The sequence below is a fragment of the Prunus persica genome, chromosome G1 (genome assembly GCF_000346465.2).
Source record: "Prunus persica cultivar Lovell chromosome G1, Prunus_persica_NCBIv2, whole genome shotgun sequence".
In the NCBI taxonomy this organism is placed as follows: domain Eukaryota; kingdom Viridiplantae; phylum Streptophyta; class Magnoliopsida; order Rosales; family Rosaceae; genus Prunus; species Prunus persica.
In genome coordinates this window covers 3,343,605-3,368,569 of record NC_034009.1, presented here as the reverse complement: position 1 = coordinate 3,368,569, position 24,965 = coordinate 3,343,605, and the positions used below count along the sequence as shown (strand labels likewise).

Below are 24,965 nucleotides of genomic sequence, written 5' to 3'. Positions count from 1 at the left end.
CATAAGTTTCAATAACATCTTCCAAATCATAAGCAGCATCTCTAATTTGGGCAATTGGTAGTGATTGTGTAAGAAATTTCCCACTTCCTTGTAGTTTAAACTAGTATTTTTTTTTTATATATATAAAAACAAGCACAATTGGCCTAACTCACATATGCATAATTTGTAAAGTTCGAAATGCTACAATATAGCATGAAACAGAACCAAATGCCCTAAATTTTGTGTTCAATGAGATTTCGAATTTTAACCACTATTATGAGCTAAAGGATTATGCTTAATGAGATTTAGAATTTTAACCAATTCATCATGATATTTTTTTATAATTTGGGTAAAATGTTCTCAGAAGTAGATTGTTTTCCTTTACAAAATAATCAAATTGCACATGTTAATAAAATAACACATTTTCTAAAAAACTAGTTAGCCGAGATTGAGTCATAATGTGTGTCGATAATCAAATTAAGAGATCGCAACATACATAATGATGATGTTGATGTTATTTTAATTCTTTTAAATCTAAACAGAAAAGTGAATCGGTTTTCCAAGGAGATTTATTTTATTTGAAAACTGAATAAGTATTAGCAACAAATGTTGTGAAACTTGCACTCTTGGCAACAAAGTTTGTCTTCTAATTTTATTGTACATAGCACCAATAGTTTTTGAGACCACGAAAGTTGGGAAGCAAGCATAGACAATAAATGTATATTCCAAACATAGATAGCAATCACATAGGATGCGTTATGTGTAGAATAGTAGAATCCAAATCACATTGAAGTTGCCCCGATTACCTAAACCTTTCCTTTTCTCCGTTTGATTTGATTGCTTTCTTTGCCACTGACGTACGGTCCTTTTGTTCCTCCTCCACACAAAAAATCAAAAGCTAAAATCGTTTGGAAATCAAAAACGTTAAAAACCAAAACCCAAAAAAAAAAAAAATAGAGAGAAAGAAAGGCCTGAGATTCATAGACCTGTCTGCATCTCTCCTTCTTCCTTCACGTCAGCTGATCACAATGTTCACTTTGAAAGAGAAGGTTACAGAGAGGCTCTCACGTCTCTTTGCTGTTTCACCCGACTCATCATCCTCTTCTTCTCTTCCTCCCTCACCGGACCATCATCATCCTGGGGTAATTTTTGTACCATCCCTGATCCAATTATTTCTCTGTTTTTTGTTCTTTTTATCTGTGTTTTTCATTAGCTTGAATGTTTGAGCTTGATGGGTTTTGCTGGCAATGTTGATGTGATCCTTCTTATTCAAGAATTTTGAGATCTGGGTGTCATAGATAACGTAGGTTTTCAGTTTGGTTGTTTGTGTAATATGGTTCTGTTTGGATTTTGTCTAGCTGAGAACTTGAGATCTCATGGGCAACAAGGGAATGCCATTGTCTGAGTGATCTGAAGCTAATTACTGTCAAAACAACATAATTGGGCCATTCACTTGTTGCTGTTATTGTGATAATAATCTGCCAGGAAACTTAGGAGCTGAGTTTTATGACAATTTCTTGCATTGTTTTAACCCTAAAGTTATATATTTGCGGTTTCTAAGGGGAGAAGTTTAGCTTCATTTGTAATTTGTTTCAAATTATTTGTGTCCTTGTTCAGTTCCAAAAGATCATCTCAACCATGCATGCCCAGAGTTATGTGTTGAATTTTTTTTTCCCCTCTTTTTTCTGGGAATAGTCAGTGCCCTGTTTTTACAATTTCCAAGCAGAAGGTAGCTTCTTTAATTTAATTTGCCGTATGTATCATGATTGTTTACATTAGGTCTTTGAATGTGTAGGCCAGGCCTGATTCTAAAGGGGGTAAATCAATGTCGTCATATTTTTCCTACGTTATCCCGTCAGTTGGCTTTGGTGAATCCAGATCAGGCAAGCATCAACGATCACTCTCTGTTAGTAATGTAGACTTTGAATCCCAAGATGAATCCCTACATAGATATGTAGAATGTCGTTCACCAGGTGAGAACAAGGAAACAGAAAATAATCGAGAAAGTGATTACGACCATGTTTCCGGTGGGAGCACCAGTGGTTCTGAGGTGTTTGAAGAAGCAACTGACCAGCATAGTCCACAGAAGCATCTACCCTATCTCATGGATGACTCTGTATTTATCTCCTCAGACCTGCATGAATTCTTGCTGTCATCTCTTCCTAATATAGTGAAAGGGTGCCAATGGGTTTTGCTGTATAGGTAAGCTTCTTGAGGAGTTTGCGCCCTGCGTTAAAAGTAGTATACTATTGTTGCATTTGGATTTCGATTCAGTATCAATTCTTTTGATTGAAGGGCAGTACGTTGAAACATGGTATATCACTCCGTACTCTTATCCGCAAGAGTTCTGACCTCTCTGGTCCTTGTTTGCTGGTATGTTAATGTCTCTGCCAAGGAGATCTGAAATTGATAACATCAAATCATTTGTAGTATTGTGAGGATAATGTGGACTGTATTTACACTTTCTAGATTGTTGGAGATAGGCAAGGTGCTGTGTTTGGTGGACTTCTAGAGGGCCCCTTGAAACCTACGGCAAAAAGAAAATATCAAGTAAAGATGCCCTTACCTTAATGAATATATGTCCCTTTCTTTTTATAGGATGAATACTAATATTTGAAAATTATTTTCTTAACCATATACTTGGATGTCTGAAATTTCTCTTTCTTTTTCTTTCCAATGTAAGCATCTTCTTATGCTTTCCTTTTGGTTACAGGGAACAAACCAGACATTTGTCTTTACAACCATATATGGTGAACCAAGGCTATTTAGACCAACTGGTAAGCATTTTGTCCTATGTCTTTGCGAGGCATGTTTCTTTTGGAGGATTTGGCATTCAAATTATGGGTTTGCGTAATATGTATGATATGTATAACGTGGGTGGGTTGTGGAGCTTAAGACACAGATGCTAAATGATACCTCAGTCTCTGACAGAAGGTTACAAGTTACTCCGCTGCATTAACATGTCAATTTGTCCTTCGTATGGATTGGCTGGTTCTTGTTTCAAAAAATGCTTCATGATAGTAGATGAAATGTAAAGCAATATGTAACTAAATATTTGGACTTTAGGATGAATGAAGAGCCATAGCTAGGCTTTTCCTTTTTTTCATTTATAAAGAAAAAGGCACTGCTGATGCCGTGTCTAATTTGTGTACATAGGAGCCAACAGGTATTACTACATGTGTTTGAATGACATGCTAGCTCTTGGAGGTGGTGGTAACTATGCTTTATGCTTGGATGGAGATCTGTAAGTTTTTCTTTTCCAATGCTTTCCTTTGAATTCCCACCTGTATCCTGTAGTCAGATGGAGAAATACTTACAGATCCATTTGTTACAATTGTAAACTATTGCTTGAAAAAGGTTAAGTGGAACAAGCGGACCATGTGAAACATTTGGGAACTTGTGCTTGGCTCATAACTCAGAGTTTGAGTTGAAGAATGTTGAGGTAATGTGTTTGAGCAACCTCTTCGCCTTTAAGTGTACGCATGCTCAATCTCCATTCAGGTGTAACACTTGAGTGCGTAAACAAACAAATATAACATATGTCGATCCTTGATCACATACTTATGCATTCCTTTCTGTATGCAGCTTTGGGGTTTTACACATGCGTCGCGGTACCTTCCTTGATATAAGCCGAAGATGATGATATACATTTGTATCTGTGTATCCTGTTGGTGATTACATTCTTTATTCTTCTATTTCTAGTTTGCCCCACCATTCAGAATAGGAGGGCTTGGATTAACATGGGATGAACAATACTTTTGGAAAGCTATTAGATTTGAAGCTGTAGCTCGTGGGATTATTTTGCTATGCAACAAGGACTGTCTTAAAATTCTAATTTTCCGAAATTTATGTAGTATTTTTATGCTAAAGTTATGTAGTTGTATTGTATGCATATTTGCACATCCTTTGCAGAAGAAAATAGAAAATCTAATTTGCCATGAATTATGTGATTCTGTCATACATATTTGTAATGAATACTACTTGCCTCATTCCCTAGGAGATGCTCCTCCTTCCTGCAAATTACGATTTGACATGTGAAAAATAATTCATAAAAAACATACGAAAAAAGCTTACATGCACAAGTCATATTGTCATTAGCAGGAGGGGAGTATTTTCTATCTGTAATTTCTAAATTCGATTTTGGGAATATCCCTTCGAGTGTGCATTCTTCTCTTTTAGTGCTGCACAATTTATCGTGCCTAAATGGTTGGGAAATTTGGAGAACTAATTTTTTTCTTAAAAATGTTACGGTTAAGAATTGTTAAATTTGTGCTAATAACCAAAAAACCCTAACAGTGTTTTTGGATGAGGAAATTTAAGAGTATAAAAAATTTCATAAATGACGAAATTTAAAATGACAGAAATTAATGTTCAAGAATTTGTAAAGTTTTTTTTTTAGGTGACGAATTTAAAACACGAAATTTAACCTTTATTTGTAAAGTTACATTTTTTAAAATCTCAATCTCTCTTGGAATTTTATAAATGACGACTTTTAGATAGAGTTTAAAGTTGGAATTTATGATCTCCAAATTTCAAATTTTTTCTCACGAGGAATTTCTAAATTTCTATATTTTTTTATCTAAACACGGGAATTGGTTCATATCAATTTAGAAATTCTGAGTTTTGTCAAAATCCCAAGTTTATTTTCCTCATCCAAACAAACCGTAACAGAACATTAATAACCAATTTTGGTTAATTTTTTCAAGTCATGATCAACCATAATGTCATGATGGTATTTGGGGGAATTAAGAACATGAAAAAATAATAGTACAACCTCAGCCGCCAATAAATATGCCACGAAAATTGAAATCTCTTAAGCATTCAACTATTTCTATCCCCTTTTTTTCCTTTTTTTTTCCCCGGAATAACATCTATCACTCAGCTAACACTGCACATGGAAATACAAAACTACATAAATGTTCTACAAGGCACAATTGCTTCAAAACCCTGTTCAATGGCCAACAAGATGAATCCAAATTAACCAACAGTGAAGGTAACAGCAACTGCAGACGGGGTAACTTTGATAAGACTTCAGGGCTCCATTGCACTATCATCGCCAGGCAGGCCAAAAATGCGAAGGTTACGGTCCATCGATCCTACTGCAATATATTTTGCATCTGGACCAAATTTGACACTCGTTGCTTTACCTAAAACAAGACAAGGAACGTAAAGAACATCAGGGACTAATGTAAAGTAAAGGCCACAAAGGCCACAAAAGCCCACAACCAACAATTGACAGGCGAGTGGAAGAGAAATAACCTGTGCCAGACATATCAGGAAAAGTCTTTATAGTGTTCCAATCTAATTTGACGCTAGTAGCTTGGATGACTCTGCAAAAGCAAAATACCAATATCAGTGTTCAAAAGTTTCTGGAAAGCAAGACAGTAGCAGAATATTTGGCATTTGGAGATGAGAATTTACAAATAGAGAAGAAACTATACTTTAAATTAAAATTTTATTTCTAAACTGTTATGCATTTCAAAGAATATCCAGCTTCTCTTGGACTGACGTAATATGCAAATGTCAGCTTTCTCACATTCACTCAGAGAGAAATATGGCAACTTTCAGACAACTTAAGTAATTAACCACTATCATACCAAATTCCAGTTTTTCACAGGCCACTACACTAATGTCTAGTAAATCTAAGCCAATCATTTCATTTCATAATCTTCTTCAAAAGAGAAATCAGGGAGGGAGAAGGCAGGTAGGAGGAACAGAATGGGTAGTTCCTTGGATATGACAAACTGTAATCTTCTGTCCTTGGGTGTGCCATAATTGTACTTAGAAGGTTACAGTTCATCGCATATCCATATACAATTATGGGATGCTATAATTGTCAGTAGAATATTACAATTTTTAAACTACCCCCATCATGCATTAAGCTTCTTGATATTATTAACACAAATGAAAAGGCATTTTAAAAAAAAAAAATTCAGGTGTTCAATCCAAAAATGTATGTTTTTCAAACACGGACCTTATATCGGAGCCTGCAGCAGCAAGGTAACTTCCACTGTAGTCGAATTCAACTGCATGGATCAGAAACAGAGCTTTCATTATACTCTATATTTGGCAAGACTTGTATGATATTAAAAGAGTCTAAATAAGAAATCTTATCCAATTCATTGTTACTAAAGTAATGAGAGATTACATAGGACAATAGGAAGACTATAACAAAAAGGGAAGCATATAGATATATGACCTCAGGAAATTTTCTCATCTAGCAAGAAGAATTAGATACACAAGAAGTAGAGTTGCTTTCAAGAAGAAATTTTCTCATCTACCAAAAATTCACCATGTCAACCAAGAATCCCCAAGAAGTAGAGTTGCTTTCAAGTGATTCAACAGAATTTTGCACAGTGAAGGCATTGCAATGAAATACTTCTCATTTTTTTTGCAAGGAAAGAAACTATGAGAAGGCTTGTAGATATACATACCACAGTTTGTTGGTGTGTCAGGACCATATGGAGTGAATGTCCTGAAGTTTTTCAATTTGCGTAGATCCCACAACTTAATGCCATCACTTGCTGCAGTCTGTCCAATTTAAATGTAAAATATATGAGCATGATATCATATAATTCTCTATCTACTTCATTTTTTTTCTTAGTGGAGCACCTACCGCAAGAAAGTAACCATTCTCAGAGAAGGAGATGGAAGTTACTGCACCAACATGTCCCTCAAACTTCGCAACATTTGTCTGTCAATCAGCGAAGTAAAATCAGAACTAAAAAATAAAGGTTGAAAGCAGAAGAAAAAGTAATGCCTGCACACCTGACTTTTAACATCCCAAATTTTCACAAGGCCCCCAGTGGTGCCTGTTCCAAGGATAAGACCATCAGGATGAAACGCCAAAGATGTATAGCCCTCAGATGCGGAAGGGTCTTCAACCTAAAGAGCCAAAGAAATTTTCATTGCATCATCAAGGACAAGGCAAATTAAGGTACAGGTAATGATATCACCGGAGAACATACATGGAGAAAAAAAATACGAACTCTGTTTCAAATGGAAAAGTTTCCATTCTCTTTTTTCATTACTTTAGCTAACTCAACTAGTATAGAAGCAGATATACACGTGCATCAGTTTAAACATACAATAACATTTTACAGAAGTTTCGACACTTCGTCAACCATAAATATTTTCCCCACTTCATCAACCAATGAAATGCAAAGAGCTGCATACTCAACATATTTAACTACCTGCATAAACATGTCCTCAAGTTTATGCATTTGTATTGTACTGCCTCATGATAGAAGCTGATGTTCAAAAAGAATGATACTTGACAAAGTGCACGATATTGAAAACATGGCATCCTGCATGCATGCACACACACAGAGAGTGAAGGATTATAACCTGTGTCAGACATAACCCCGAGGAAAGATCGTAAAAGCACCATGTACCATCAAGAGAAGCAGTCACAAAGTAGTTATTTGTGGCATGCACAGTAACAGCTTGCACCTGAAATTTTTTTTGAGATGTTAAATAAAGTAATATACATAGCACATAACCAGTATATAGAATGCAATACATAATAAAACTCGGTTGCTGGGCAGTGCCCCTAAAAAAATATCAAATAAAAAGAAAATTGCCAGGTAGCAGTTTATTTTATCAGACATTATTCATTAGTTATCAAACATCAAAAATTCCTGAACACAGGAAATACGGAAACATCACGACTTGGACACAGAAAGACAAAAAGTAGAAATGGTTATAGAAGCACAGTAAGTTCACTTTTTTCCCCTTGATTTACTGCTCATTTTTCCACTTAAAAGGACTTGGAGCATTTTTTGATGAACTTGTTGGGGAAAAGATTGAATCAGAACTATTTACCTCTGCAGTATGGTCCTTCAAAACGTGGTTACAGTTGTAGTTCCCATCATCAGAACCTTGCCATATGCGAACTGTCTGCAACATTGATGGAAAAAAATGATATCAAAACATCACAACATAGACTCCACTAGATTGAAGATCTGATAAGTTACACAAGTAAAACCTATGCATAACCTCTAAATTGCATGCATGCACAGTTCTTTGTTTACTCCAAATTTTTTTTTTTTCTTTTTCTATTGTTACCTTTGTGTTCAGGTCAGGGGAGGTTACCCAGGTACAACATGTAAAGCAATATAAAGAAATCTAGCATCTCAATTTGAATTCGTGTAGGTCCACATGGTAAAACTTCAAAAATCCCAACTCAAAACTTGCAATTTTGAGGTATTCAAAGTTCAGTAGTGGCCAGGGTTACACATTGGTACCGAATAATATGCAAAGCTAACAATAGAAGTCCAGAAAATAGTGAAGATCAAATAGCAACGAAGCAATGAACAAATCAATAAAGGGTTGAAAATGTCCATGAACAAGAAAAAATAAATTAAATGTGGCTTACCTTGTCTGCTGACCCAGTTATTAACAGATCGTCCCGAGGTACAATTTTGACACTGTTAACCTACCAAGGAAAAGATACATAACCATTCAATATGCATTAATGAAAAGACATCAAGCAATTGTTTGATAGGGTTAATAGATGATACCTTCTTTGAATGACCACTAAGAGTGGATATGATTTGTCCTGATGGTTGATCAAAGATTACTGCATTTGTATCAACCCCTCCAGTTGCAATTATGTTCTGTAAGGAAAAGGAAAAAAAAAAAATAGTTTTGATCAGCAAGATGGAAACATGACCAAGGCGCACATAATTAACAATAATTGCGTAAACCTAAATTTGATATGTGTACTGAACATAACTTTTTATCCTTCTAGGGTATTGTTTTCGACATTTTAGCACAGGATATCAGAAAGACATAAAACACACAGGTGGGCACAGAAGGATGGAATTACTTTTTCCTTAAGGGGTGTCTACCTTTAAGAGAAAAAACTGGGAAAAACTTTTGGAGCAGAGAGTAGATCAAGGTAGAAAAAGCATGCAAAAGATCCAAATTCTCATCTAATAGCAGCATGTGCTATCCATATGGCAAAACTGAACCATGCAAATGAACCCTAAAACATAAGAGCTTCCAGATTCATTGAATTTTATATTGTTCCTTCTAAACTCATTTTCACCACTTTTTTTTTTTTTGGATAAGTTCTAGCTATAGCAGACCTAAAGATCAATACAGACATTACAACACCACAAACGCATTTGACAGCAAGTACTGAATAGCAAGGCACGCAGCGGCCATACCCATACAGAAGTGATGCTTGAACAAAACCAAATAATAATAAAATAAGAACAAACGCATACCTTGTTAGAATGAATATCAATCGATAAAATTCCAGGTTTGCTTGTTTTATGAAGGGGATGGCTAGATATCTGAGTATACCTCTCCAAAGCATCAACTGGAGCCAACGTTGGGGATATCTGAGCACAAAACCCATATACAAATTAAAGATATAACTAGCATAACTTATTAGATAAATGCTGTAAAAATGGCTGACCTTCACCAGCATCTTTTCTCAATAAAAACAATACATGGGATGGAAGGTATACTACTAAAAATCTAGCAAGTGACAACAGTTGCATAACAGTACCTGTCGCCTCTTCCTCTGCTGTGAAAGAACCGAATTACATTCAGTCATATCATCTAGGATATTGGGAGATATTCCAGGGCGTACATTCCTCAAGCCAGGTCCCAGCTGGTCATCAGCAGCTATAGAAGAAAATAGACCTCAAATGAGTTAACATGTAAACTTATGAAAATATATCAAATGTTCTGAGAAGCATATAGAGAAAGAACCTGGTTTCCCATTGCTATGGACAGAGGCATTTGCTGCAATTGTTGATGGTGCTGACATGGGAATTTGTCTCTCAGCCAGAGCAAGTAATGATCTTGCTTCATCCCTTTCTTTTTTGAGTCTCGCAATAACACGGCATGCAGCATCATGCTGCCAAAATATGGATTACTAAAATTAGATCATTCGACCACATGAAGTCATATTCCAGTTGCAGTTAACCAAAAAAAAAACTAACAAAATGCAAAATAAGTATAAGCTAAATATGTAGTTCTCAAAAGAAAAAAAAAATTAAAAGAATAAAGGAAATAAAAGAAGGCACCTAGGTACCTTGACTAAGCAAAATATGTAATTGGGAGAAATATCACCTAGTTGCAGTACCTGATACAAAGCATGACTCAACTCTTGCCTTGCTGTATGCAATTGTTGCTCCATCGCAAAATTGGCTAGCATCAAACTATCCCATTCCTATTGGTACGAAGGAAAAAAAAAACTCCTTCACTATACAAAGAATACATATAAAATAAACTTCAAAAATTGGAACTACAATGTGAGATGAAAACAAAGCAATAACACTAGGCAACACAATAATAATATTATTAAAAAAAAAGGTAAAATCATATCATTAAATTAAGCACTATCCAAAACCAGTTCTTAAGATTCATAACCCACTAAAAATAGAGGCTCAACTGCTACAATAAACAGAATGAACAATGGACAGTTTGTTGGTAACTCATTACAGTGCTTATAACATATTCCACATGATGCACAAGGACCATCCAATAACCCATAAATTTTATCATAATTTTCAAGCTAGGCAGTCCGTGAATGGGGTGATGCTAATGAACTCGTCAAGTTCTGAAAGCAAATGCTGGGATTGCTAATGAGTCCCACTTATCATGTGGATGCTTTTGGTTGGTTATAGTCAGAATAATAATGGAGACGGCTATATCAGGAAAAATTAGATCTTATATTTAAAGTTTTTCAGTAATAATCTAAAATTTACTCTTTTTGCATCAAATTAAGAAGTAGCCTAGCCATGACATTTCGTAATTTTGTTTATTTCACTTAACCTTGGACATTATTTAGCTATATTTACATGTCTTCGCCAGGAGTTCCCAAGATTTTATATTTTGGGTAAGAGACAAATCTCTATTTCTGGACAGCAAATCGTGATTTATTCTTGGACAATTCCAAGACCATGACATATTGACGATAATCAAGTTGCATATTTGAATGAGATAGTTGTAGTATAGCATAAAACACAGATTAAAATTTAGGATCTACAACAACAGTCAAAGATACAAGATAAACGTAAATGCCGAAAGGTGATGAATGAAGACAATAATAGTATAATAAGAAGACATACAAGCTGGAACATTCCGAGCATGCCAGGGATACTAGCAGCTTGTGCAGGTCTGGGCCTTACAATCTGCACGGGAAGCCATCAGAGTAAATCCACCACATAAGGAGCTATATTAATTACAAAACGCCAACTCGCTTATCAGATAAAGTTTCTTGGGCATCTTATCAGAGATCCATGATTAAGTTCCACCTTTTCTAAAGGGTAAGCGAAGGCTACCCTCTATCATGTAGTGCACGGCTCAAGAGGCCATTTTACCCCATAATTACATATATATATCCACACACACACACACATATATAAACATGTATATACGTTTTTAAATATATAAAAAGATCAACCAAACGTTGTACTAAGAATGAAATGAAGTAAATATATTGAAATTCAGTATACCTTGCCCGTTCGAACTGGAACAATATCATCAGCGGTAAGTGGTTCTCCAGTTATCGGGCATTTTCCGTATTCCTAGTAAGATAACACGACAACTACAAACACTTAGTCTTCTATCATATGTAACATTGAAACTGAAATTTATTAAACAAAACTAAGATATCAAACATGTGAGTTCTTCTAGCAGCAATAAATGGCATAAACAAAATGCACTCCGAAGTTTTCACATGTTAGTTATTCTTTAATTTTCCGGAATTTTCTCAGTAACCAAACAATAATGGTAAAACCAACGGAAACCCTAGAATGAAGATAGCGAGAGAAATGAACACACCGAGATATGTCTCTCGATTAAACGCTTCTCGAAGAGCAAACCAGACTTCTTGGAGACCACAGGATCTTCCGGCACCTCGCCGGAGACTGTACGGGCAAATAAGAAGAGCAATAGTTAGAAAAAGAGAGATCAGCCAAAAAAGATAAAAGTAAAACAACGAACGCGAGAGAGAAGGAGAGAGAGCTTTACTTGAGCAGTTCATTATGGCAGAGAGAGCTAGGGTTTGTGTCAGCCTTCGTGCTGCTTGCGACTCAGTGAAGTGAAGTGAAGAGAAGAGGCAGCGCTGTCTCGCAAGGAAACAAAGGAATACAATCCAATTTGTGAAAGAGAGAAAATCAGGTCGATGGTCTTTGGATTTTATGATTTAGGGATTCTATCAAACTTATGATGAAAATCGGACAGGCTTCAGTTGGGCTTCTATTAAGCTGCTAGCCCAAAGTAAAATGGACTGGCCAAGCAAGTTGGGTGGGTTAAGCAAGTTGGGAGGCGACCCATATCCAACCCGATATACTCGATTTGGTTTTCGGGCTCAGGTTCAACTCCTTTTGATTTAAATAAACTCAACTCGAGTCCAACTCATTATGAATGCTGATCAAGCTCAAATTGTTCAAATTTAGAGGTGACAATTTACGACACGTCTTGGTATAAGACTCGAATCTCACACGAAACTTATCCGGATCAACTCATTAAAAATTTCATATCAATCCACAACGCACACTTACAAAACCTTTGGAAGGAGAAAACTCCTTGTTGAGAAAAATGGCCTTATGAATTGTAATGAAGTTGTGTAACCTAAGAAGAGAAGCTGACTAAGCAAAATAAGAGAAATGGAAAGGAAAAATAAAATATTGTAGTTATTGGGTCATGTTCTCTTCATATTGTATCGATATTATTTTCAACTTTAGGCGTGTTTAGATGTACCTAGGGTTTTATATCAAAAGAGCTCCATGCAACTTTAGAAAAATACCCATATTAAATCCCAAATGTTACATTCACTAATCTCTTCTTGTCCCAAATGTTGATGATTAATCAGCGTTATAACTCAGAAAATATTATAGGGACACAGACAATAATATGCAAATGTACCCAAAATTATACATCTTCTGCATCAAAAAGTGAGACACATAACCAGACATGTGGTCTGAAGGTTGATATCAAATATTGCTTCAAAGCTCCAAAGCAGATTGTATTGGCTAAAATGGTACAAGCCAGATAAAAAAATTCCCACAATAATTTGATTCCCAAAAAATAAAAAATAAAAAATATCCCAGTATAGTATGTTGCTCTCCTGAGAATAAAATTGTATATGGCATTATTTCTGTCAAATTTGAAATACCATTTATCTAAGAAAAGAAAAACAGAGGCATTCCCAAGTGTAAAAATTGATGCCGTCTTTCCAGTTTTGTAAAATTCTTTAAAAAAACATGTATGTTGAATATTGAGATAAGAATTTAATGAGAGCCATACAGAAGAAATGGGCCTCCATCATGGTTCTGTTGTAGCAAAGATTAGATTGATGCCACAGTAGAACCTTGACTAACATGGAGGTAATAGAAGACAATGAGACACATTACATCAAACATCTATCAGAACTTTTTTCTTTTTTCTGTTCAATGCATGCTTAATGAAGTTCTTAAATCAGTAGCAGTTTCAATTAGTCCGAAACGTGGAATTGAGAAATTCTTGTATACAACGCTCCTCTTACGTGTTGTCACATGATTGATTATTGTGAGAAAAGCATTTGCGAAAAATTATCTAAGAAAGATGTATTTGAGGACGCATATATATATATATATATATATATATGTCATCTTATAGTGCACATGTTGGTCGCGTGACCTCAATCTTCTTGAGTTTTTCTTTCTAAGCGAATGACTAAGGTATTTGACGAAATATTTGAACACACCTGTTTATATGCCATTTGATAACTTTCTTTATCACACTTCGACAATGACAAAATTCTTTGCTCCGCCACTGTTGACATGGAATTAACTCCATCGACACTCATGGTTAGTATCGAGCCACACAAAATCCCAACAGATCACATGATGTTAATCATTTCATCCCAAGTCATGGGGACGGATGGATGGAGCTAATGCTAATGGACATGTTCTGTAGAATCTTAGCATATATATATATATATATATATATATATATAATTTTGCAAAACCATATGCACAACCTTCCCGTCCCTTCAACACAGAATTTGTTTGTTTCATATGTTTCCGGTGAGAGTTTGGTATAGTACGTAACTCATCAAACACTTAGATTCCGAGAAAGGGTATATTCCCCTTCTGCAAAATCTAAAACACAAAACATATGAGACATGCAAATCACTTCATGCTGCAGAACTTTTGCCAAAACCAGAAAATGGGAAGCTCTCTAGAAGGATGCGCAAACCAAAAGGTTAGCTTAAGTTACCAGAACAACATATAATTGAGCATTGTCGACCCACATTGATTGGAAAGAGGTATAAGCTAAATTGAGGAAGGGGATTGATCCCACTTTTTTTAAACATGTGCACGAGTCATGTTTTTTTGCCTAAATATTCAGAAAGAGAAAATTATTGATGCAAAGCAAATTAACCCTAGTGCACAAAAGGACTATATTTTTTTTTGGGTGCTCATGGATTGGGTTTGCCTTTTTGCATGGGGTTTGGAATAAAAGGGAGGAGGTGGAGCATTTTTTTATGTAGGTTTGGTGATGATATGTATACGATGGTCAAAATGAAAATGCTTCTATATCCAAATTCAAGCATTAAAAGGAAATAAGACATGTATGCATCGTCAAGGGCATGCTTTAGGACCTGTCATCTATAACTTTAGTTTGCCATTATGGATCATGACTCTACATCTTAAATCGAATCCAAAACAAAATTTGCCAATTACCCTTTGGTCTAATAGTAATTTAGTCTTTGTCTTGTTGAAGACGTTTCTAAATTCAAATCTTATAAACGATAGTTTTTTTTTTCGTTTTGTATTGTTGAATCAAAAAGAGAAAAGCAAAAAAATTCAAAAGGAAAGGAAGAAAATAAAAGACCATGCAACCTTCTTAAGGTATTCATTCATATAACCAAATCTATGATTCCCTAACATAAAACGATCCAGCATGTATGAAACCAAATCTATGATCTTTTGTCCTAATAGAGCAAATATTCATTGTATAAAATTCCATGTGATTTATCATGAAGGTGTAGCATCTCCATCAATGGAAATTAGGATTTCAAATAAATTTATCTTTTTGTGTTTTTTTATTTTTTTGTCTTCATATCCAAAACTACGTACTTTTGAGTATCCATACTTAACTGTTTTGGGTTTACAATTTAGTAATCACGATTTGATTTATAATAAATAAGAAAGTTGTTAGGGACCTTTATGTCACGAACCCTAAAATAAAAAATAACAGACTCTAAAATAAAAGATGAAAATGCGTAATTTTAGACGTAAATACGGAGATCGGAGGACTCCCACTAATCTTCTCTCACTATCAATTTGAATGGTGTAGCTCATAACCAGAAATTGACTCCCATGATTGATCATGAGTAGTTGAGCACCTCTGCATTATCAAGCATAAGATGTCCTGCACGTCCACCTCATATCCTCATCAATATCATATCAATTCTATGCCATAAGGATCTATACAAATAAAAGGCTGAATTATAAGCAATTACACAATATATATTCTCCAGTGATCGAGAAGCATAATTATTTCAGCATCAGTCAATGACTAAGACCAAGGTTAAGGTTCTTGAAAGGGAGAGTCGCTTTTATTTTATTTTATTTTTAAATTTTGGGTTTCATTATTTTCGTGTTAAGTTAATTCAGTCATGAATTTTTATCAAAATTATTTTGGAAATTGTCCAGAGTGGAATAACTTTATCGTTATCCACTGCGTATAATTCCCCAAATTATTAGCTTGTGCACCATTCCATATCTTTTATGCAACTGCAGCAAAATCATCATTCTTCTTCCCTTAGTTGACTGATCTCAAAAATAAATTCCCTTTACAGTAAAAGGGGAAGATATCGACAGCTTGCTTTGTATGGAGTTAAATACAAAGCTCAATGGCTCCAGGAAGGTGATAAGTACTTAAAGAAAAATTATTCGTTTGAGTTCAACCTACAACGTAATCATATAAAAAAAGGCTATAAAAATCAAATCAGACATCGTTTAGTTTGATTTATGATCTAGAATTCAAAGTTCGAGATTCGAAACCTAAAGTCGGGTGTACACATTCGGGGTTTGAGGTATGATCTAATCCAATGTTGTGTAGATAGTATATACCAAATGCATGATAGCACTATTTAGCTAATTAAGCTCCTTAGTCACATGTTAACACCAAATCCTGAATAATAATAATTCAATCCAATATTGTATGCCAAACAAGGACACATTGAGGACGTTCTTCGATTATATATTTACCCGCATTGAAAGAATCGGGGGTTACCAAAATAAAACTTAGAAAAGAATCAGGCAACAGGCAAGGCTTGGTCAACCAATTTCTGCTCTAACTGTTGCGAGTTAAGGAAGGTTAGAGACAAAGAAAATCGAACCAAACCAAACCAGCTTTGCCTCTCAACAAAACAAAACAAAATCCATTAGAGGCCACTGCCAGGTCACCCCGCCATTGGTCGAGACTCGAGACCCAGTTCGCCACGTGTCCTGTATCCTTTAACTTGTGTTCATCCAGAGTGCCACGCCATGTACGGACCCCAAGCTAGCGATCCCCCGCGAGCCTCGGGTTGACCAGTGCCAGGCTTGACGGCTAAGTACGGACAGACCCCTACCACTATATATATATATAAAGTTTAGGCTATTAACTCACTTTTGCCACCCCACACCCCTCCATTTTCTTAGCTCACCCTTCTTTTAACCTTCCTCTGTTTTTCTCTCTGTAAATTGTTTTTCTTTTTTTGCCATGGTCGTTTGGTTTTTTCGATCGTTATAGGCTCTGCTAGCTCTTTGAGATTCTGTTGCATTTGGCTCCTCCTTTGTATAGTTTCCATCCAGATCACAACAAGAAGGCCAGTGAGGAGGAGCGATATGCATGTACATATTGGTTGCATTTTAAATACATTCTCTCTTTGATTTTTTTTTTTTTTTTTAAATTAAGCAAGCGAACCCATTGATTAAAGCTCAAGCCAAGCAACAGAGAGAGAATTGGAACCATGTTGCAGCATGTGATTCAGCAGCAGCAGCAGCAGCAGCAGGAGCAGGTTATTATTAATCCTTCCCTTCCCCCTCCCCCCCCCCCATTTTTTTTAAATCTCAATCTCCATTGTTGTGTTTAGCTCTCTGTTCATGCATGATGCATGCATGGATTCATATTTGTTAATTTCCTGGACCAAGATTGTGTTTTTGTGCATGTTTGTTGTGATTAATTTGTTAATTAGTGTTTTTTCTGCAAATGGGGTTCTTCAGAATTTGTCTGGAGATGAAATAGAATCAAATTCATTGAGCAGAATAATTTATGTTGTGTTTTGTTTGCAAATTAGATTGTGTTTCTCCAAATGGGGTTCTTCAGAATAAGTCTTGAGATGAAAGATGGTTGCAAGCTAATCAAAATTATTGAATGGAACATTCAAAATCATGCATGCATTCTTTTTTTTTTTTTTTTTTTTTTTTGCCTTTTTCATTTGTGCTTTGTTGGGTAAAATTTCTTGGTCAAAGCAGCAGGAATTTCATATCCTCTCCCTTTCTTTTTCGCCTCTTTCTGTAACCATCATATCATCTGCTCAATCCCTTTCGCATCTCTTCCTTTCTAGCTGCGTGCAAATTTCTTGTTGAATGTCTTGTTTGATTTTGACAGTTCCAAATTAAAAAATAATAATAATAATAATAATAATAATAAATCATCATCATCTTTATACTTGGCTCTTGTACAATTCAGAATGTTCTGAGTTTGAGAGCCACTGGTTGGAACAAAAGAACAAATTTGTTCCGACGAGCTTATTGTTTCGGACTTGATTCAACTCTCAAATTCCCAAAGAATTTGTGGGGTTAAGGCATTTTACTCAAAATAGAATGATCCACAAGCAAATCCCATCAAATTTGTACCACCATTCATTGAGCCATTTATATAGGCTATTTCATATGGACACTCCTGGCAGATATTTCAAACTTGTTTCCAATAATACCCACAAAGTTGTCGTTGTCATTGTCATTGTCTTAGGGTGCCATCACCTTAGCATTCTAATCCTGAATTTCCTTACTAGTAAATTTCCACTTTTCTTTTGATTAGAATGGGAATATTTATCTTTTTATGCTTCTCCCATAAGCTTCTCTATCTTTGATTCTTTTTGAGTTTAGATGGTTAAAGGAGCCTAGTGACAAACAAGCATTTCACATGGATAACATAAATTGGTTCTTTCAAGTGCCCTTTAAATTCTCACTGTTCGCTCGGACTGAGTCGTTTCTATAAATTGAACAAAACTAACATTCCATGAGCTTCCATCTTAGTTAACTCCATTGATTTCTAGCTGAAATTGGGTAAATTTATTGCTACATGTCACATGCAGCACAAATGCACATCTTTTTCCTACTTTGCACAAAAAATCCACCACCCGACCATCCTTCTTTAAAGAACTCATTGTGTTCATGAATCATATATATACATATACATGGAAGATTGGTCCACGGAAACCACTTTAAAAAACCTGGGAAAACTATCTCATTGTATTTTATACTTTTCATATGCTTGCTTCATGCATATAGAAAGAGAAAAACAGAGGGATGGAGGGAGGGAAAGCTCTACTGTGACACAGGTTGTTATATGTATTTACTGTCATAAGATGTAGCATGCCTATGTCAAAATCTTGTGTAACAATAATAAAATTTTATTGGTAGCAAAAATATGAAGAATGATGCTCCTAGTTGGCTTAAGAAAAAGGTTTTATTATTACAATCTTATTATTGATGATAAGGTTTACATGTAATCTTGTCAAATAATCATATTGTTAACATTGCTCTCTGATGTTTTGCAGGATGAAATTTCCAGCCAGATTAGTGCTCAAATTTTTGATTTTTGTGATCCTGAACTATTCCAAGAGACCCTACAGAATTCCGAGGTCACTTCTTCTCCAAATTGCTGCTATGAAGAAAACTCCTCCTTTGCTACAAATCTTTCACTTCCCCCAGACATAGAAACTAAGTTCAGTACCTACCAGGATAACAATGGCAATACTGACACAACCATTGCACAAACCCCCACAACAACTAGCACCACTACCACAACCACAAGCACCAACACCACCACCACTGCCGCTAGCACTAACACCGTCACCAACACCACCAACAACAATAGTGGCAATCTTTCCATAATCTTTGATTCCCAAGAAGAAATTGATAATGATATATCAGCTTCCATCGATTTTTCTCAATCCCCTCCTTTTTCTGTGCCTCCATTTCTCATACCCCAACAAGAACAATTTGATTTCTCTTCAGTGCCACCTCAAATCTCCTTAGCAGATTCTGTTGTTGAGGGATTTTCTCAGTACCCTGCTGAACCTGTAGTGCCTCTTATGCCGGCTTCATTATCATCGGTTTTTGAAGAGGATTGCTTGTCTTCAGTGCCTTCTTATGTTCCTTTGAACCCTTCTTCTCCTCCTTGTTCTTTTCTTGGTCCTGGTATGGGACCACCATACATGACTGCTGGGACTATAAATCCTGCTGCATTATCTGCTGACAGTTCTGGAATTTTCACCAGCAGCATCCTTATGGCTTCTGAACTTCAACCGCAAGATTTGGAATATCAGGGAGACAATGGTGGAATTTTCTGTCAAGAATCATTACCCAGGGTTTTTAACCCCGAAGATCTTCAGGTACTAATCGCTGCTAGAAACTTTTAGTACTTTATAACTGCTTAGAGAGATCTTATGGAATACCTATTTTCTTTCTGGCAAGAAACACATATAAACAGTTTAATTCAATCTGTGTGAATTGAAAAACGAACTTGAAGTAACACAACATTTCAACACCTGCCCTCTTAAAAATGCATTTTAGTCCTGTCTCTCACATGAGCTTTAATTGGTTATTAGAGTCAATTTCAAAAGAATTAGAATTCCATATTTAGGTGGCATCGATGGGGGCGTATGATCATCTTCTATAAATCCTCTTAGGGGCCACATCTATAGGAGTATAATCTTGTTTATCTGCTCTCTTTAAACTCTTATCACCTGCATGGAGACTGGAAAAGTGGTATCACATTCAACTTTGCCAAATAATATCAGCAGGCTTCGCATCAAAATAAGAATATAAGCACTTTCTTTCTTGTGCACTGAAAGGGACTAATGTTATTTTCTCTGCAACCCTTTTTCTTTTTTGGTGTATTTTTCATCTTTTTCCTACTTGAAAGGCACTTAGTGCTGAGAGTCAACAACTGGTGAATGGAGCTGGGAATTCTACTTCTTTACCAACAGAGATTCCAATAGCAGAAGACCCAAATTTTAAAGTAGGAAAGCTCTCTGTTGAAGAAAGGAAAGAGAAAATCCATAGGTACATGAAGAAAAGGAATGAAAGGAATTTCACCAAGAAAATCAAGGTTCTCTCTCTCTCTCTCTCTCTCTCCCCAACACACACACACGGGTTCCCTTCTTTTTTTCACCATCCTATTATATCTTCTTACATATAGTTATAAGAGGAAAACATTTGTGAAAAGCATTTGCCTCTACTCATATGTGCATGTATGTCACTATGTGTGCTTCATACTAGGGGATTAAGATTTAAACTCTCACTAATTGTGCAAGCAAATATGCAGTACGCCTGCCGCAAAACACTTGCAGACAGCAGACCTCGAGTCAGAGGAAGATTTGCGAAGAACGATGACTTCGGAGAGACTCATAGACCTGCTTGTAGCAACCATGAAGACGATGAAGACGATGAAGTAATACTTCCAACACTATTAAAACATATGCCTCATCTTATATCTACCAAGAATTTTTATTTTCTTTCAAGCTGTTACATTTTCCTTATTCTGATTGTCTTGTCACCTTACAAAGGTTTGTTGTCCTTTTTTTTCTGTTATCTCACAGGTAGTTGTGAAAGAGGAAGAGGATTTGGTTGATTCCTCAGATATCTTTGCTCATATCAGTGGAGTGAACTCTTTCAAATGCAGCTATCCCATCCAATCGTGGATTTGAGTAGTATACTAGCCATAGACTAATTAATCTACCAATTTTGCAGGACCCTGTTTCCACCAGGATTTGTCTGTCCTTGGTTTAATAAAAAAAAAATTCAATAAATTGGGTCATTAATATTATCCAATAAATAAGTGAGTCAGGACTGTATAGAAAACTGCATAACAATGTTAAGTTCTTGTGATGCTATTTCTTGTACAAATTTCAAACTTGTAAGGTGTACATTTTCATGGCATCTTTACTTGAATACCAGTGGAACAATTTTATGTGGGTAAACTGCCGAATACCCCCTATGAACTATCACGCTAGTTGAAATCTACACCAGGAATTAATTTTTTAGCCAATTTAGCACTCGTACTAAATTTTATCGCAAATTTACCCTTCACCGTTAGTTTTTAGCAATTTCCATTCAAATCTAAGTTTAAAAAGTCACATATCAGGCATGGAGTTGAGGATTTGGGTATGAGAGTTGAGGATTTGGTGTGGACATTGGTGGTCCATTTCCAAGTAACTTAATTTTATTGGGCCTTTCTATTGAAAAGAAAAAAGACTTCTCTCTTTATTATTTTTGTTATGCCAGAAAAATTATCCTTCACAGATTAATTGACACAAAGTCAAAACGTTTTAATGACACTTATGCAGGTATTCAGAAGCTGCTCAAATGAACTGAAGTGAGAAAAGGGCCTTGTTTGTTTGTCCTAGGTTCTTCTGCATACTTTTGGAGGTCAAAAAAATCAAGCCCAAATGCTATGACTTCGACGAAAGTGTAATAGTCATATGAAAAACAAACCTCAAAAAAGCAGGGTGTTCGGTTAATTGTTAGGTGTGAAAATTTACAGAGCGCAGACAAAATGCCTTCATTTTTCAACTGGTTTGTTGGTTAGACGGCTCCTAAACAGACACAAACTTTGTTATCAATGTCATATTTGTCAACCAAAGTTTTAAAACGAGGTTCACTCATTTCAGTCTGCATTTGCCCAAGATTTTTAGCCCTGCACATGCCCATGCCCAATTTAAGATTCAGTTTGGTCCCCACTGATCCCCCCTTGCCTGCTACCAAATTTGAATATTTGAATATTCACATTGCAGGGAATATTGTTGGATGGAAGAAATATTGTGTGAAGGCTGGTGGATGAGTCCATAGACTTGTATGGATTCTTACGCAAGCTCACACTAAATATGTCGATATGGTCATTCGAGTTTCTAATGGATATGAGGTTATATCAATATGTCTCGACATTAGTGTGCATGGTCTAATTCTTTATATACTAACTGATCACTCGTTACAAATCTGATATGAGATTTTAATATGATTCTGAACGAATCAAATTTTTCAACAAAAACAACCCTTCTATTTGATTTGATTCTAACAACCGTATTAGATTTAATCAAATGGAAACAAAAATAGTTATTATCATCATATTGCAGGGAAATTGTTAACCAAGATTCATATAATGGTGCCTTAGGTTGCGATCATATATTGATTAATTGAGCAAACGTAAAAGCTTTTCCATGCACAAATGATAATGGAGGATAGATGCCATAGAAAAATGCTAGTCTATAATCACAAACATCCAATTCTACTAGTGGTAGTGGGGATGCCAATAGCAATTTCATTTGTCATATAACTCACTACCCATAATTCCACTGCAGAAAATTTAGCCTAGTCTAGAGACCACCAACCACTATCTATTGCTATTACAAGAAAAACTTCCCACCAACTAACTATATCAATCTTGCTCGTGACTAAATTGCCTTTAACAACAAAAAAGCACGTTTTTAGACAGCAAAAGGGTTTTTTTCCTTCCCCAGAAACACTTTTCTTTTTTCCCTTTTGTATCCGACTTTTTTAGTAAGTAGTTGAACTTCACAAAAATGCATTTTGTGGTTCGGAAAAAAATTTGTGCTTTTATTATCCCAAAAATAAAAAAATGCTTTTAGGTGAAAATATGCTATTGAGACATATATCTAACCAAACAATTCAAGTTAGCTATTCTCTTTAATCTAGTGGTATTTCTTTCTTTAATATTAAAAATAGTTCAAACATCAAATATTTGTCCGTCAATGATAAGAAAACAAAGATAGAGAAATACTTCTCTATCATATGTTGTAATAGAGAAGTTTTACTCCTCAAATAAATTCTTTTTGTTTGACAAATAAAATATATTTTTTTTTCATCGAGACAAACAATAGAACTACACTACCATAATGGATCAATGACAACTAGATATCGTTTTTGAATCCATGTAAAACGAATTTGAGACTTTCTCCAACTAAGCGAAGACAACTACCACTACACAAAAAACTAGTTGATCCTCAAATAAGTTCTTTAGACAACACACTCCGTTTTACATTAGATTATTAATTAGGAGAGATCTAAACAAGGGTAACCATAATTAATTTGGTTGGTTTTGGTTTTTAGTAGCCATGATGAATTTTATGATTGCAACCTTGCAACCATTCAATGCTGGAAATAAATCTTTTGAGGTGATGGCCGATCTGATTTTCTGAGTGAGTTGAAGTATAAGATTTAATTTACCCGCCGCCTACATAATAAATAAGTAGGGGAGGAGAATATGAGCACATTAAAGAAACTAACATGATTAATAATATAATAATAAATATAAATACTATAAAAATTAGAAACAAATAAGAGAATGTAATGTATGTAGGTGTAGGTATGTTTGTATTTGATCATTTCCTACGCTATCTCTCTCTCTCTCTCTCTCTCTCTTCACATGTCCAAGTCCAAGAGACCAAGTCGTAGCCTTGTGACAATCAAAATTCAAGGCAATGAAAACAAAGAAAATTTGTCTGAACTTGAACCCAATTGCCCAATAATAATTATTAAAAAATAAAAATAAAAATAAAATGTGAACAATTTAGCTGATGTGGCCTTCTCCTATTCGGCTACTTGTAGTGGGGGCCACCCTGACCTACTAGTGGAGTTCTCTGGCTCTCAGTATCATGCGCACCAGCTCACCCTCAAAAACCTTTTCCCTCTTTATTTTTGAACCATATTACCAATAGTAAAGAGATAAGTTCGTACGAATTATACACTCAAAATGTATATTATATTATATCTTCAATTCAAATTCTCAAGTAAAAATATTACATTACTTTTTACTTGTGAATTTTGGCTAAATGCAAAGTGTGTGTGTTTAAAATTTTATATCCAATACCAAGTCTTATCTTATATGATAAATTTTCTTTATTAGTATAATGACCAATATCACTGATTAATTTGGGAGTGCTTTTAGAATGGAAAACGTTACTGATTGTGTTTGATATAACAATTTTAAAGTATTTTTGGGTTCATAAAACCGCTTTTTGGAGGTGGTGCTTCATTTTTTTATATAATTAAATAGAAACTTCATTAAATAAACTTCAACGGTACAATCCAAAACATCTAAAATACAAATTCCATGAATGCAATAAACTAAAATGCTAAAAGCAAAACTAACGCGGACAAAAACTGCACTAGTCCACATAACCACAATTAGTCATAAGCCCAAACAAAGCCCACAAACCCAACATAACCAAAACTCTAAATCAACCTATGCGCCTAAACGAACCATATCACCACCACCTGAAGAAACGCCCTCGCGGCCACACCTGCGACTGCATTCGTAACAGATTTAAAGAAAATATGATTTCTAGCAATCTACCTGCGCATAAGAGCGAGGATGTGCTTCTTCATGAAACACTTACAATTGGATTTATAACAAAAATTTCAACGCTCTTCTAATAAAAGCAATTTTAATAAACTTGCTTAGGAGCAAAAATGTTTTCTATAAATGTAATTTCAAATAGGCATGTTCTCAATGTTGAAAGATGTCTATGTTTTAATCCTCCAACTCAATAGATAAAAAAAAAGAAAAACTAGCAAGGCCACTCGCACTCATCACATTTCATATTGTCATGATTGCGGATTACACGTTGGGATAAAAATTCACATTATCAATGATCAAAAGATAGGGTTAACAAGGCGATATGTTCTTCCTCAACCGTGAATATATTGGGTAATTTTTCTTCTAACATAAAATCA

At 35.3% G+C, this 24,965-nt stretch overlaps 3 protein-coding genes across 6 annotated transcripts; 2 read left to right on the top strand and 1 right to left on the bottom strand.

The window, feature by feature from the left end:
* On the top strand, window positions 659–3,921 carry LOC18788328 (TLD domain-containing protein 2). Of its 2 annotated transcripts, XM_020555863.1 has the most exons (9): window positions 659–1,121; window positions 1,775–1,862; window positions 1,953–2,181; window positions 2,280–2,352; window positions 2,449–2,529; window positions 2,693–2,756; window positions 3,136–3,223; window positions 3,337–3,421; window positions 3,565–3,921. In XM_020555863.1, exons 1-9 carry the CDS (start codon window positions 1,008–1,010, stop codon window positions 3,601–3,603), a joined length of 861 nt encoding a protein of 286 aa, XP_020411452.1. In that variant the 5' UTR covers window positions 659–1,007; the 3' UTR covers window positions 3,604–3,921. The 2 variants fall into 2 exon arrangements, with proteins under 2 accessions (XP_020411452.1, XP_020411451.1); XM_020555862.1 differs by having other exon boundaries at window positions 661–1,121; window positions 1,775–2,181.
* On the bottom strand, window positions 4,650–12,135 carry LOC18792962 (pre-mRNA-processing factor 19). The gene is made up of 18 exons (XM_020554618.1): window positions 11,974–12,135; window positions 11,785–11,870; window positions 11,457–11,528; window positions 11,070–11,132; window positions 10,082–10,168; window positions 9,706–9,853; window positions 9,500–9,618; window positions 9,213–9,329; window positions 8,502–8,597; window positions 8,357–8,416; window positions 7,804–7,878; window positions 7,327–7,431; window positions 6,748–6,864; window positions 6,596–6,673; window positions 6,414–6,510; window positions 5,954–6,005; window positions 5,239–5,309; window positions 4,650–5,126 (listed from the first exon to the last, which is right to left on the bottom strand). Exons 1-18 carry the CDS (start codon window positions 11,984–11,986, stop codon window positions 5,011–5,013), a joined length of 1,572 nt encoding a protein of 523 aa, XP_020410207.1. The 5' UTR covers window positions 11,987–12,135; the 3' UTR covers window positions 4,650–5,010.
* On the top strand, window positions 16,017–21,254 carry LOC18793792 (transcription initiation factor TFIID subunit 12). Of its 3 annotated transcripts, XM_020562271.1 has the most exons (6): window positions 16,017–16,030; window positions 16,897–16,999; window positions 18,767–19,603; window positions 20,137–20,322; window positions 20,539–20,664; window positions 20,813–21,254. In XM_020562271.1, exons 2-6 carry the CDS (start codon window positions 16,952–16,954, stop codon window positions 20,918–20,920), a joined length of 1,305 nt encoding a protein of 434 aa, XP_020417860.1. In that variant the 5' UTR covers window positions 16,017–16,030; window positions 16,897–16,951; the 3' UTR covers window positions 20,921–21,254. The 3 variants fall into 3 exon arrangements, with proteins under 3 accessions (XP_020417860.1, XP_020417857.1, XP_020417853.1); XM_020562268.1 differs by lacking the exon at window positions 16,017–16,030 and having other exon boundaries at window positions 16,212–16,999; XM_020562264.1 differs by lacking the exons at window positions 16,017–16,030; window positions 16,897–16,999 and adding an exon at window positions 18,222–18,547.

What these genes read in the sequence shown, in the direction of transcription:
- LOC18788328 (XM_020555862.1), top strand. Translation starts at nt 1,008, where the DNA reads ATGTTCACTTTGAAAGAGAAGGTTACAGAGAGGCTCTCACGTCTCTTT. An exon ending in TCTCTGGTCCTTGTTTGCTG is followed by an intron (nt 2,353 to 2,448) that starts GTATGTTAATGT and finishes TACACTTTCTAG; the next exon opens with ATTGTTGGAGATAGGCAAGG. An exon ending in CGGCAAAAAGAAAATATCAA is followed by an intron (nt 2,530 to 2,692) that starts GTAAAGATGCCC and finishes TTTTGGTTACAG; the next exon opens with GGAACAAACCAGACATTTGT.
- LOC18792962 (XM_020554618.1), bottom strand. An exon ending in TGCTCGGAATGTTCCAGCTT is followed by an intron (nt 10,169 to 11,069) that starts GTATGTCTTCTT and finishes TCGTACCAATAG; the next exon opens with GAATGGGATAGTTTGATGCT. An exon ending in CGGGGTTATGTCTGACACAG is followed by an intron (nt 6,865 to 7,326) that starts GTTATAATCCTT and finishes TTGGCTCTTTAG; the next exon opens with GTTGAAGACCCTTCCGCATC.
- LOC18793792 (XM_020562264.1), top strand. Translation starts at nt 18,404, where the DNA reads ATGGAAGATTGGTCCACGGAAACCACTTTAAAAAACCTGGGAAAACTA. An exon ending in TTAACCCCGAAGATCTTCAG is followed by an intron (nt 19,604 to 20,136) that starts GTACTAATCGCT and finishes CCTACTTGAAAG; the next exon opens with GCACTTAGTGCTGAGAGTCA. An exon ending in ATTTCACCAAGAAAATCAAG is followed by an intron (nt 20,323 to 20,538) that starts GTTCTCTCTCTC and finishes GCAAATATGCAG; the next exon opens with TACGCCTGCCGCAAAACACT.